Source organism: Balaenoptera ricei, chromosome 1 (genome assembly GCF_028023285.1).
Source record: "Balaenoptera ricei isolate mBalRic1 chromosome 1, mBalRic1.hap2, whole genome shotgun sequence".
NCBI lineage: Eukaryota > Metazoa > Chordata > Mammalia > Artiodactyla > Balaenopteridae > Balaenoptera > Balaenoptera ricei.
The window spans coordinates 1,449,405-1,463,816 of NC_082639.1; the positions used below are offsets into that span (position 1 = coordinate 1,449,405).

Below are 14,412 nucleotides of genomic sequence, written 5' to 3' on the forward strand. Positions count from 1 at the left end.
CAAACTGTAGTGCAGGTGAGTTACCTGCAGATCCTAATCCAGTAGGCCTGAGATGGGCCCTGAGTTTCTGAATTTCTAACAAGCTCTCAGGTGAGGCCAACACCACTGGTCCATGGACACACTTTGAGTAGGAGTCTCCAAAAGCATGTACTTCAGAAAGAAGGAAAATGATTTCATAAGGGCTACCTGAGAAGTAGGAAGAATGACGAGCAAAGAAACTGATAAAGGACTTCCTTGGTGGTGCAGTCGTTAAGAATCCTCCTGCCAATGCAGGGGACATGGGTTCGACCCCTTGTCCGGGAAGATCCTACATGCTGTGGAGCAACTAAGCCCGTGCGCCACAACTACTCAGCCTGCGCTCTAGAGCCCGTGAGCCACAACTACTGAGCCCATGTGTCACAACTACTGAAGCACGTGAGCCTAGAGCCCAAGCTCAGAAACAAGAGAAGCCACTGCAATGAGAAGTCCGCGCACCACACGAAGAGAAGCCCCCGCTAGCCGCAACTAGAGAAAGCCCGCACGCAGCAATGAAGACCCAACAACGAAGACCCAATGCAGCCAAAAGCAAATTAAAAAAAAAAAAAAGAAACTGAGAAGGACTTGGGAAAATCGAAATTAAATTGAGTATATTAGAGAATGTTGCCTGTGTGCAGTAAATAAAAAATAAGATAGAAACCACGGACTTACTCACAATAACATGTGATCAGGGTGGAGGACGAGTTAAACTGTTCTAAATGCTTGTATTGTTTGGAAGAAATATGAAGATATTGACTAGCTGAATACTTTAAGTTAAATATGCATATAAAATTTAAGGTATATTACTTCTGCTTTCCGCTTATGACATCAATAGCCAACTAGAGTATCATTCCCTTTCTAACAACAGGAAAAATCCAGATAGTCTACAGAAATCACAGCTTTTCTGGAGCTCATCTAGGACCTGAGGTAAGAGGGTGATCAGGAAAACAGAGTGACACGTCCCACCAAGCAGAACTGAGAACTCTGACAGGACCTAGGAGTAAGAGACAGTCACCACACAAGTGGGTAAGAAGAAATCAGCTAACATTTTAATGAATTCTTGAAGGCCAAGTGTGAGTTAGCTTGTCAGCTTGTGGAACAGCTGGAGCCTCAACACAGGGGGATTTTGCACTCATTCACCAGTTATTTCCATGGATCCTTACCAGGTGCCAATGAGAAAAACTGGGGCGGTTCTCAGAAGACCAGAGAGTCCCCCTCAGTGGCACAGGCATGCAGGAGGTTATCTGCTTCTGCTGAGGTGCCAGCAAGAGGCGTCTCCTGCTTGACTGGACCCTCCTCTTGTAGGAAGCAAGAGCTTTAAACCACTGAGGGGAGGGTAGTAAACCCTCTCACTCCCATGGACCAGATGAAAACCTACTGGCCCGTAGGAGAGTCAGATGTAAAAATCCTCTGCTCATGGGAGAGGCACAGGAGACCCCTGTGGGCTCAGGATCCTAGACTGACATCAAGCTGAGGTCTGCTGCCACTAGGAGAGGGGCAGGGGACTCAGGCATAAGGCAAAGTTTGATGGACATGGGGATCGGGGCAGGGACACTGAGACAGCCCCACTCCAAGACTGAGACGGGGCCAGGACACCAGAGATTCCCCCATCCCAGCATGAGCCAAGCACTAAAAAGCAAGGGCAATCTACCATCTGTGGAGGGGCAGAGGCATGGAGAGAACCCCTCTGTGTTGCACACATCCAGGGACTGCTGAGAGCTGAGGCTGGGGCAGGAACAGCGGGGAACCTCTGGCCCCCCTGGGCCCATTTCTCTAAGCACAGGTAATCATTGCTCACAGCCAGAGAAAGGTGAAGTCTGTGGTGCACCGAGGGTGACAAAAGTGAAAACAAAACCCCAAATCAGCTGACTCCTGACTAGATGGATTCAATCTCTCACACTAACAGACTGACAGAACAACTGTGCTTGTTTCTGGGTGCAAGTGCTGTTTACCTCAGTCTCTGCTCTTTCTCTGGATGTTTAGCATTCAGTAAAAATGTATCACACACACACACACACACACACACACACACACACACACACACACACACACAGGCAAGAAAAAGCAATCCATTGCCATGAGATAAAGTAATCAATAGAACTAGACGCAGAGATAGCTCAGATATTGGCATTATCAGAGGACTGCAAAATAACTATGGTTAATATGTTAATATGTTTCCATCTAATGGAAAAGGTGGATAACATGCATGAACAGACAAGAAATTTCAACAAAGAGATGGAAACTATAAAAAAGAGGGAAATGGACATATCAGAAAGAAAAAGCATGTTATCAGAGATGAAGAATTCCTTTGACTGGTTGACCAGCACACTGGATACAGCTGAGGAAAGAACCAGTGAACCTGAAGACTAGTTAGGGCCAAACTCTTCAAACTGTACCACAAAGAGTAAAAGAATGAACAAAATCTGAACAGGGCACCCAAATACTGTGGGATAATATCAAACCACCCCACAGATATGTATATAGAGTCTGAGAGAGAGAGAGGAGAGAGAGAGAGAGAGAGAGAGAGAAAGAGAGAGAGAGAGAGGGGGAAAGGGGCAGGAGAGAAACGAAACTCCTTAAACAAGATAGCTATTAATGATAAGAAAACAAAATAATAACAAGGAAAGGAAATGTAATCCAACTGTTCTTCATAGCTCAGCTGTGAAAAATACTCAGTAGAACTATTGTAATGATGCATATGGATTTATCCAAAAGCAATGATGTACCTATACTGGGACAGTGGAAGCCTGGGTGGCTTAAGGAACTAAATCTGCCTCCCATTCGGGATGTCAATAACAATATTGATAGGGAATCAATGACAAATCTAATATTTTATTATTAAATCTGATCATAGATAGCATGACAGACATTTTTCTAAGTGTTATTGATGTATGAAATCATTGGACCCTCCAGTAAGCCTCTATGTTATGTTCCATTTTACAGATAAGGAAACTGAGGCACAGAGGTGTGAAGAAAACCTTCCAAGGTCACACAGCTGGGATCTGGGGGGCTGGCAAGCCCAACCAGGCTGTCAGATTCAGGAGCCTGGGTATTAACCACAACCTTACGATGCCTCCCTGTGATCTAACACTGACAATAAAGAGAGAAGGGTCCAAAGATGAGGCTTAGACACTCCAGTCCAGGGGTTGGCAATATTTTTCTGTAAAAGGCCAGACAATTATGTTTTAGCCTTTGTGAGCCATATACAGACTCTGTCTCACCTATTCAACTTAGTGCTTGTAGCCTGAAAACATCCATGGACAATATATAAGTGAGTAGACACAGCTGTGTTCCAATAAAGCTTTATTTACAAAAACAGGCAGTGGGCCAGATTTGGCCCACAGGCCATAGTTTGCAGACCTCTGCACTAGACAATGAATATGGCTCTTTCTGAGGAGTAGAATTCCAGGAGGCAGGATTGTGGGTGTAGGATTGTATTTTCCACTCTTAAGTTTTATTAAAAAAACACTCAATTTTCTGAAAAAGGTTTATCTATAACTTTTGAAATAAATATTAAAACAAAAAATCTAAGGTAACCATTAAAAGGATTAGAAATATAAAACTTTCAAGATAGTTGCAGGAAAACAGAGTGAAAAATAATAGATCAATCCAAAAGAAGGCAAGGAAAGAGAAAGAAGAGGTATTAGAAACACAAAAGAACACTACAGAAAAAAATCATACATTTCTGTGTGAATACACATAGACTAAATCCTCCAGGTACTAGATGGAGACAAAATCCAGCTGTACACGGTTCCAAAAGACACACCTAAAGCTAAAGAGACAAAGTCTCAAAGAAAAAGAATGGAAAAAAGAGAGAACAAATGCTAATTCATATCAGACAAAACAGAATTTAAAACAAAACATATTAAGGCAAAAGGCACTGTTAAGATATAAAGGGGCGCTACATAATCATACAGGGTGAAGATACACTGATTCTAAATTTGCATCCACATAATAATGTGGCTTTTTTTTTTTTTTTTTTGGCCGCATCCTCGGCAGTGAGAGCATGGAGTCCTAACCACTGGACAGCCAGGGAATTCCCATAGCTTAACCTTAAAATACACAAATTAATACTTGGCATAACTACAAAGAAAATTGATAGTTCTCTAGGGCAAGGTCTTAGCACACACATCTTTCAATAACTGAAAGGTCAAGAAAATGGAAAAAACCAAACATATAGACAATTTGATTGACCTAATGGATGCATCTAAACCTCTGCCTGTATCTCCACTTTCACCTGACGGTGATTGTGTGTACTGCACGTGCACACGTGGATTATTTATAAAACTGACCGTGTATTAGCCCTTAAGCAAGCCTCAGCAAATACCAAAGAATCAATATCACATAAACCACAGTTGCTGACAACAATGCAATTAAATTAGAAACCAATTTAAAAAGGTAACTAAGAAAAAGTCTCCAAGCATCTAGAGATTTTAAAAAGAGAGATTTCTAAATAACTCATAAATCAATGAAAAAAAAAAACCAAACCATAGTGGATGAGAAAGTATTTAGAAATAAATAATAATGCAGCATTTAAACTCTTCCACGGGCTCCATCAGGACCTGAGGCCGAGATCGGCTTGGGTCATTTCGGGGGGTGGCGGCACAGGAGTCCTGCCTGAGGGGCCCTGGCAGAGACCCCACTTGTACTTAGGGGACCACGACGAGGAGGCAGGCTGGGCAGGGAGGGTCCCTGCTGTCAGGGTGGTACCACCTAGATGAGGACTGGGGTGGGGCGGGGGGTCAGCCCTGTCCCCTGGCAGCCTCTCAGCCAGGTGTTTGAGGCCCAGTAGTCCTGGACAGAGGTTCCCTGGGGTCTGGGCTCTCCAGGGCTCTCCAGGGCTCTCCGAGCAGTGAGCGGTCCCTCCCCACAGCCCGTGCCCATGGAGATGAAGTGTCCATCGACCCTGCCAGGAGACCCGGAGGGGCCAGAGACGGCAGCGGCTGGCAGGGTCCGGCCAGGCACCTGGTCAGGTGGGAGCAGCGCTGGGCAGGGGCCGCCCACCACATCTGCAGGCAGCACCCGCTTCTGGTTCTCAGAAACAGCCTTGCCCAGTGATGGATGGATGGTCCCACCACAGCGCAGGTGGCTCTGGCCAGTGAGGGAATATTCTAGTAACAAAGCCTGTGCTGCGCTACTGTTGGGGCCATGGGGAGGGCTTCCCCTGCAGATCCTCCTGAGTCCTGAGCCCACCTGGCCATGCACCCACCCGCAGGAGGAACCAACTGCACCTCCCAGCCGTGCCCGAGGCTGTGCCTGCCGGGAGAAAGGTGCCTCTGGGATTTGACCCGGGCCACCTGGTGCCCAGGTGCAGGCACGCGAGCACCTCCCCCAGCCCCCGCAGTGCCTCCTGACCCAAGGGAGGAACGGTCCAGGCTCCTCCACGTTGGCCTTGGGGAGACGGGGGAGGGAGTGTGAGCGGGGGTGTTCCTGCAGGGTGACCCCGGCCTGGCCCCCACCCACCACTGTGCAAAAAGCAGAGCCTGGGAAGCCACGAGGCCCCGGGGACCCAGGCCTTCAGGAGGCCGGGAGGGGGATCCCAGCAGGTTCTCTGCAGGATGGCAGCCCGGGAGGCGGCAGGCGAGCCCCGCTGGCTGGAGGGATGCTGGGCCGCGGGTCCCCAGCGCTGGAGCGCGGGCTCCTGCTGCTGGGCCGGCCGGGAACTGCAGCGCCCTGTGCGGCAGGGGAGGGGAGGGGGCCGCGCAGATGCGGCGGGGGGAACCGCTCTGCCGCGTCTCGGGAGTCCCGCAGGGGCCCGCCAGCTCAGAGCCGGCAGAACCAGCCTTGTGCCAGCCGGTGCCTGGGCAGAGCCTTCTGGAAGGGCCCCGGCCCCCGCAGGTCAGTGCCCCTTCTCTCCGGGCTGCAGCACAGCCCGGCAGCCCCCGGTGCCCCGAGCAGACCCCACCTGCCCGCTCGATGGCTGGCTTACCCAGGTGGGTGGGCACGCAGGCGTTGCCGAGGCCGCGTGGGGAAGAGGGGTGAGCAGGGTGTCGGTGGTGGCCCGAGGGGAGGGGCGCCCTCACTCACCTCTTCTGTCGGCGTAAAGGAGGCCCAGGGCGACCAGGGCGCCCGTCACCAGGAGCAGCAGCCCTCCCTCCAGGAAGCCTCGGTGCTTCTGCCCTCCGCGGCCTGCGGTCTCCACCGTCCCCGCCTGGCTCTCGGGCTTTCTCATTGCAAGTCTCTAGATGGGGAAAGCGCACAGCTGAGAAGCCCCAAGACCAAGGCCAGGGCGGCGTCCACCCAGCCTGGGGCGCCAGGGCCGGGAGGACGCGGTGGGGAGCTCCTGAGGCCCTGCCTGCGGCTGGCGGGTGCTCAGCGCCTCTCTCCATCCCAAGGCCACAGTCGGCCGGTGCCTGAGGGCTTTCCTCTCTCTCCCAGGGCCAGAGTCTGAGTGCCGGGGGTGGGGCAGGACTGGCCTGCTGGCCCTGGTGGCCGTCCCTTCTGGAGGCAGTCCCCTCCAAGCTTGTTCTCTGGCAGGGGCTGGTCCGGGGCCGCTCCGCTCACAGCTCGCGGTGGGCACGCGGGACCCAGAGGCCCAGCTCCCAGGCTTGTCAAGGGGCTTCTGCAGCGGAGCCTGCCTGGGTTCTTGTGCTGAGGGGGGGTCCGGGAGCTGGGGGCCTGGGTGCATCAGGGACACGCTCTGGGAGGTGGCTTGGGCCACTGGGCTCCCTGCCCACTGTTCCTGCCTGGAGCCCGAGGGGCAAGGGGGAGGCGAGAATGACTGGAACCTTCGCAGAGGTGACCGCGCAGGCCACGACAGGCCCCGGCAGGGCAGCCCCAGGGGTCACCTGGCTGGCCCGCAGTTCCCGCCGTCCCCCCACCCTGTCACTACAGAAGGGATGCCTTCTCCAGCCAGTCAGGGCTGCTGCTGTGTGCAGGAGAGGGTGTGCTGCTCTGGTCAGGTGGGGACAGTGGACCAAGGGCTGCACGTGCTCCCTGGTGCGTGAGTGAGCATGTGTGCCCGCACAGGCGATCATGTGCTCCTGGGTGTATGTGTGTGTGCTCGTGTGCATGCCTCTGTTGCTGGCACACAGAGCCCTGACCCAGAAATGTGCCTGGGCCCCGGGGGGAGCTTTAGTCCTCACACAAGCTCACACTCCTGAGGTGGGGGTGGGAGCCCAGCCCCGCCCCAGGACAGAGGACAGACCCTGTCCCACCCGCCCGCGGGCAGGTAAGCGCAGCCCGGAGATTGCACAGGGCTGGGTTAGCTGTTCTCACCTGCCAACACCTGTCCCGACTCACTGGGGGGTGGGGGGGTGGGTCTCTCAACCTCCGGCATCACCTGTCACGTGAACCAACCAGAGAGGAGAAGCCAGGCCCGCTCTGATCTCAGGAGCCTCCTTGGCCCCCATCACCCCTCTCTGCACTTCCCACCCCGGATCCCCACCTGACCCCCTCTCCCATGGAAGTCCATGCTCAAGGTCACCTCAGCTAGGCCTTCTCTGGGTCCGGCCCCCACCTGCCCCCAGACCTGACCTGCTTCACCACCTCACCTACGGTTCAGCCTCTACGGCCCTTATTTCTATTTCTGTTGCCCACCGCCCCCTTGGGAACGTCAGTGCCGGGGGAGGGGGCTCCTTCTGCCTGGTCCCCGGGACCTAGACGGGTGCCCACGACCTTGGAGGCATCCACCGACGACTGTCGAATGAATGAACGGCCGGGTCTGAGCCTCGCCTGGCACTTGTGGCTCTGGGGTCACCAGCGTCTTCCTTCTCTGATCAGAACTAAAGACTCCGCTCGTCACTCAGTTAATCCACTTCACTCTGTCCGCTGACTTCCGGGCTGCTGGGCTGCCTGCCCCACGGCCTGGGAAATGGGCCGGCGCTTGGAGAGTGTTCCCCCAGCCGCACTGCCCAGGAAAGCTGGCCCGGCTCACCTGCGGGTCACTCAGACAGGCCGCTACCCACAGGCAGGTCTCCGAAGGCTGGGTTGGGAGGGCTCCCAGGGGTGGGGCTGTGAGAGGCCGGTGCGGCTTCCGGGCCTCCTTTGTGATGCGGGCTTGGGTTCTCTGGAGGCCTGGACCTGCCCCCTGCTCACAGCTGGCAGGTTCCATCTGGGTTTGGTGTGGGGGGAGGGGGCTCGAGGCTCCCTGATGAGCGGTGTCCCTCGGGGGCTGAGGGCCCCGCCTCCTGCCCCTCCTCCCTCCTTCTGGACCCCTCAGTCCGAAGGGGCCGCAAGGCTCCTGGGAAGGACGGCCAGACCCCTCTCCTCACCCTGCCCACCTTGCCCGAGAGAGGTCGGAACCAGAGAAGCACCCTGGCCGCAGGGTCCTTTCCCTTCCATCTCCAGTGAGGCTGGTGGGCTCTGGGGGTCTTGCCGGGGTGTCAGGGAAGGAGGCGTCCCTGCTCATCATGATGGGGGGGTCCCCACCCAGAGACACCCACATTCAGCTGGCGTGGGGCTCGGCTGCCTTTCCGCCCCTGGCGTGTCTCGAGGCTCAGACCCTAACCCCTAGGAGGCAGGCGGCCCTGGCGGGGGGACAGGAGGGGCCCTCCGGGCTTCACAGAGGCACCCCAGTGCTTCAGAGCATTAGGCGGGCGCCCCTGACCCAGGGGTGGGGGCCGGGTTGGGGGGCTCTGCGTGGAGTAGGCCCCAGTCAGGACCCAGATGTCCCTTCTTTGGGCCCGACTCGGTCATCAGCATGGTTCTGCCTCCGTTTCAGAATCCCACGGGTGGAGGGATCCTCCCAGGCCCCTGGGACCCTGTAAGGGTGTCCGAGGCCAGGGGCCAGGCCACAGAGCCGGGGGTCTGAGGGTAAACAGCCGCTTGTGCCACCCCCTCACCAGAAGGCCCGCATTGGGTCTCGTTGGAATATTCCAGTCCACGTTCAGGTGGCCTCTTAGGTTGGCCCCCTCCCTGGGAGGAGGGCAGCGCTTCAGGGGCTCAGATCCAGAAACCACCCTGACCCCCAGGGAAGGCTCTCCTCAGCCCCCCCGGCTGCCCTGGCAGCCCTCCACTCCCCCGAACAAACCCAGCCAGAGCAGGGAGCTGGCAGCCTGGCCTGGAAGCTGTCTGGGCTGCTGGCCTGAATGGCGATGAGGTCAAGGTCAGGGGACCGAGAAGCGGCAACTGCCCTTCCTGGGAGCCAGAGATGGGTCAGGGTCCAGCCTGCCAGCTAGAGACTCCTTCCCAGAGTGTGACGGCCCTGGGGACCCACGCTCGATGCAGTGCAGCCAGAGTGGCCCCCATCCCTGCCAGAGGCTGGCCGGTCTCCGGAGCTCAGCTGCGCTTTCCCACCCACACTGCCCCGTTCTGGGTCCTCCCCGTCTGTAGCTCCATCAGTGAAAGATAGAAACTGTGAGGGAGCAAGGAGCCTGGGGTCCCGGCCCGGCCTCCTAGCAGGCACTGCGCTGAGGCCGGCAGGTTCTGGGGGGAACCAAGCCTAGCAGTGCCGGCTCCCTTCCAAGAGAAGCTGGGAAGCGGGGCGGGGGAGTCCACAGGCCAAGGAGCTACAGGCGCCCAGCCCCAGCCGGGTCCCTAGACAGACAGCGACCCAGCTGCTCAGGACACCTCCGCCAGGTGGATTTTAGTCCTTCCTCCTAGGTGAGCTCAGGGGCCAGTGCGGGCTCCCTGCCCAGCCCTCCCTGTCTCTCAGGCAGGAGATGCGGGACGTGGAGGTCTGAGGCCCAGCCTCAGCTCTGGGGACCAAGGAGGCAGCGCCCCATGAGGGTAGGGGGTGGGCATCCCTTCCCTCACCAGTCCTGGGCCCGTGGCAGCCAGGGAGCAGCCTCTGTCCCCGGGGCTACCCTCAGACCCTGTAGACGCCTGCCCTTCACTGCTGGGTCCAGTCCTTCCCTGCCCCCACGCTCTCGGGCTGGGTGGTCTGGGGCAGGTCCTGTCCTCTGCAGGAAGCCCAGCATCCCCTGGCAGGCGCGTTTCTGGGCCTCAGCACGACGGGAACCGGACCTCTCCTGGCCCTGCCCATCCACGCTCCAGGCAGGCACCAGGTGCCCCGCTTGGAGAAGACCTCCAGGCTGGAAGAGGTTCAATAGTTTTGAGGCAGTTGGAGAGCTGGGATAGGGGCCGGGCCTCTGGGAGCCCCCGCACCCCCTCCCTGCTCGCTGCGTCCTCAAGCCAGGCCTTGGGCCTCCTGGGCAGAAGGGAAGGGGCCAGGGTGGTCTGACTCTGCCCCAGGGGTCCATCACTGAGCGCCCAACCCAGGCCCAATAGCTGGAACATTGGTCCCCTCCCCTACAAGGTTTGCCACGGAGTCAGAGGAGAAGACAGATGTGCAATGTCTGGCCCAACAGTGTGGTTGGGAAACACCTGGGGGCGGGAGGGGCCCGTGCCGAGGGCCGGGTTGCCTGTCTTGCAGCTCGGCTGCTACTTCCATGATCCCTTGAGTTATTTTACCCCCGTAACTAACTGTTCTTTATATTAAATTCTATTTGAGTCACTGGGTGTGGTTTCTGTCTCCTGAGTGGACCCTGAGGACACATAAATTGTCACTACGAGTGGCCCCAGGAGGTGCCTCCAGAGATGGGGTTTGGGGACTGGCCTGGTTGTGTCCTTGGGCCTGAGGCCGTGGGAGATGTGACTCTGGCACGTGGTGGCTTTGGGAGTGACCGAGCTGCCACCGAACTTGGCTGTGATGTGACAGCTGAATCTGGGCCTCGGGAGCTGAGGGCTGCCCCCACTGTTGATGGAATGACAGCAGCCGTGAGGTCCCTGGTGTCCTGGACACTCGCGAGCTCAGGTCTGCACTCAGCTCCAGCCACAGCCCTAAGAGTCCCTCATTCCTCACCAGCACGGGGCTGATGTGGCTAAAAGTCAAACGCAACATTTGATCCTGTGAGTAGGACAATCCCAGCAGTGTTGGTGCCTTCACAGCCTCACCAAGTTTCTTACGAGAAAGTTCGGGCATTGATTGGGAAGGAATGGGACCCTGAAACGAGGGATCGGGTGTCTGGTCGGGCTCAGATGAAGCTGAGAACCTTGAACCCCCGGGGTCCGCTGAGCCCCTCCAGGGCCTGAGGAGATGAGCCCTTCTTCACTATAAACCCTGCGAGAACCTCACGTCGATCAGGTGCCTAGAAAGAGGACCCTCATTCTACTCAACCCCCAGCCCCTGCTGACCCCACACCCATAAGCAGGATCCAATCTCAGCGTGCTCGGGGTGGGGGAAAGTACGAAATCTGTCCCAGAAGGAAGTAGCATATCCACCCAAACACTTTCAAGATATAATTAACTGACACTGAGGAACCTGAGGATTATGTGTGGGGATTGGGTCTAGGGGTGTCAGACCACAGTGGAGGGAGCCCGGCACTGGGCCGGGTTGGCTCCATTCACATGGGTGCACCTGCCAAAGATTCTGAACTTGTGTGTTGGCTCACGGCAGCTGCGGGTAGTGACTCTATCTGGACTTAATGGTGGTCTGTAGCCAATGAAGCTGAGGTGCCAGAACCCCCCTTGTGTGCCGTAGAGGAAGGAACCCAAAGGCGCAGGGAGATGACATGTTGGAGTGGACTTATCACGCGTGACCCGTGCCCCTGCTACAGACCCAGGAAGGGTCACGGGACTTACTTTCTCCTTAGTCTATTTCTGTGATAAACTATATGAACATCCTTCTTAATTTTGAACCATCCTTGCATTCCCGTGTACGTTGCTTGTGGTGTGTTATTCTTTTAACGTGCTGTTGGATTCAGGTTTGTTGGTATTTCATTTAGGGTTTCTGAACTGGAAATCTCTAAATGAAATTGGTTTGTGGCTTTCATTTGGTTGAGATTATGCTTTCTTCAAAAAAGAACTTGGAAGGGAACTATAGTCACGATTTTGTAATAAACTATAATGGAAAAGAATCGAAAGAATACAGATATATACACATATAACTGAATCACTTTGCTGTACACCAGACACTAACACAATATTGTAAATCAACTATACTTTGATAGAAAAAAAAAATAACTTGGAAGCTTTTCTTCTTTTTCTTGGCTATGAAGGAGTTGAAAGCAATTACGAGTTGACTGTTCTTTAAAGGCTGGCAGATCTTCCCTGACACCATCTGGAACCGGAGCTGCTTTGGGGAAAGCTCCCTAACAACCTTCTGTTTCCCTCCACGGTAATTGTCCTGTGTAATTTTTACGTCTACTCTGGAGTTAGTTTAGTTAAATAATGTTTTCCTAAGAACCTATACATTTCATCCAGGCCTTCAAATTTATTTGCACAGAATTGAGAAAAGTAATGCCTTATGATTCTTTAAATTTCCTGTTATTTTGTCCTTATTACTTTAAAAAATTTGTCTTTGTGCTTTTTCCATCTTTCTAGATTAAGTTAGCTACTGGTTCATCTATTTGATTTTTGACGAATTGTATTTTGGATTTCTGAGTTCTTCCATTTTTCTATTCCTAATTCATTACTTTCTGCTCCTATTGTTACTAATTCCTACCTGCTGATTTTCTCTATTTTACTGTCTTTTTTTAACTTCTCAAGATGAGGATGTGCTTCCTATTCGTTGGTCAGTTATATCCTCAGGGTGTGAACTTCCCTCTGGACACTGTATCCCTTAGGGGCTTCCCTGGACTATTTTTGTCACTGTTATTTTTTCCAACATTCTGCAATTCCAGATTTGATTTCCTGTTGGATCCAAGAGGTGTTTCACCTGCAGGGAATTTAAAAAAATTAATTTATAGCTTTATTGTCTTGAGAGTGGGTAATGCTCTCTATACCACATCATAAACATTTTCTTGGTACCCTGAAACGTGATTTTTGAGAAAACAAGGTGCGGCATCTGCTCTCGGGCAAGAGTGTGATTTATATCAGACCCGCCTGGTCATTCCGCTACGGAGGCCGCCCGGCGTCCGCTAGTCCTTGGCCACTTGAGTGCCACGACGGGAGGCTGGGACAGCGGCCTCACACGTACCTGCAGTTGTGAGAACGACCCCCTGCCCAGGTGGAGGTGGGTGGGGACGACTCGGGGCAGGGCCGACTTTGCCCGTGGAGCTGGGAGAATGAGCCCCTCTCTGCAGGTCCCGTAGGCCTGTCTTCTGTTGAAGCTGCCCGGAGAGCCGGGAGCTTGGGCGTGGTTCCCAGACATCCCAGCTAACTTGACTGTGACCATGTGCGAATCTTTGGACCTTTCCAGCCTCAGCTTTCAGAACAGGACGAGCTTACTTCAGCCTCCAGGGAGAAAAAGAAAGCAGTAACACACGTGAAAAGCTTCGGGGAGATGCGGTCGGTGGTGAGGGGCTTGATAGCAGTTAGCTCCACCTTCCCAGCTTCTGCCCTGGAGGAGGGCGGAGAGGAAGCCGCGGGCTGAGAGGCCCACTTGTGGGCAGTCCTGGCGCCCCGCAGGGGCAGGCGACGAGGCCAGGCGGCCAGGCTGCAGGGAGAGGGCTGCCCTCCGTGCCCTCTGTCGGGACACATCCAGGCCCGGCTTCTCAGCCTCCAGCTCAGCAGTGAGGAGCCGGGGGTGGGAGGCACGTCGGGGGCTCTGCAGAGCGTCAGGTCCTGGAGAGCTGTGGCACGTCGGGCTCCCGCAGGCTCAGCGTGAGGAGCTCTGGCCTTGAGGGGACGGATGAGGGCAGGACGTCTTGGGGGGAGGACAGCAGGGGCGAATGCACCCCCTGGCCCCTGGCTTTACCCGATGGCCTGTCCAGCAGTTGCGTTCGTGGAGAGAAAAGCTGTGTAACTCGGACCTGGCTTCTTTGAAACCCCCGGTGATGGGACAAGGGTGGGCTTCTCCGCTCCCTGCAGGAGAGAAGGTTTTCCAAGCAAACTGTGGTGGGCGGGGGTGGCTAAGTTTACTCCACGTAGGAAGCGCCTTGACATCAGGCAGCTTTGCCGGAGGCCTGCCGAGTAGACGCCTGGCTGCCCTGCTCATCGGGGCCCCTCGGGGGGCGGAGGGCTCTGCATGGCAGGTGGGGGAGGAGGCACTGGGTTCCCTGGAGAGCAACCTTGATGAAAGCGTGGGTTCGGGGCCCAGCTTGGGAGTTTTGTCCTTGAGGGAGCCCAGGCCCTGCAGGAGGCTGGCCCGAACGTCAGGCCAGGGTCAAGGGCTGCTTCACACCTGGAGGAGGGTTTCCTGGGCTGGCACCGTCTCCCCAGGGCCACGAGGGGCCGGCCTGAACCCCGTCCAACCTGCAGGTCCCAAGCCAGGGACAGGACTGGGGCTGCTCTCCGAGGCCCGAGCCCCACGTGTGGGCCAAGAGGGCCGCAGCTTTGGGGACCAGGCTGCTGTTGAGGGGAGGGTCTCTGAGCCTCCTGGGATGCTGACTCAGGCAAGTGGGGAGCTCTCCGCTCTGCTTCCCGAGGCTGGTTGTCGCCAGCCCACCCCAGGACTGGGAGGAGGGGGAGGGTGGGTGAGCACCTCCCCGCTCTGGGGGCGGGGTGCACCCCAGGGTCCGGACGAGAAATGCTAACGACAGGGTGGCCCCACGGCGGGGCCTGGGGAGCGCTGGG

The 14,412-nt window shown here is 55.6% G+C and overlaps 1 protein-coding gene across 1 annotated transcript in view; it reads right to left on the reverse strand.

Moving 5' to 3' along the window:
- Positions 1–6,187, reverse strand: part of MMEL1 (membrane metalloendopeptidase like 1) — a 41,464-nt gene extending 35,277 nt beyond the window's left edge. Inside the window, exon 1 of the mRNA XM_059894361.1 lies at positions 6,043–6,187. Coding sequence (XP_059750344.1) covers positions 6,043–6,187 — 145 coding nt within the window. The remainder of the gene's footprint in view (positions 1–6,042) is intronic.
- Positions 6,188–14,412: the final 8,225 nt, after the last annotated feature.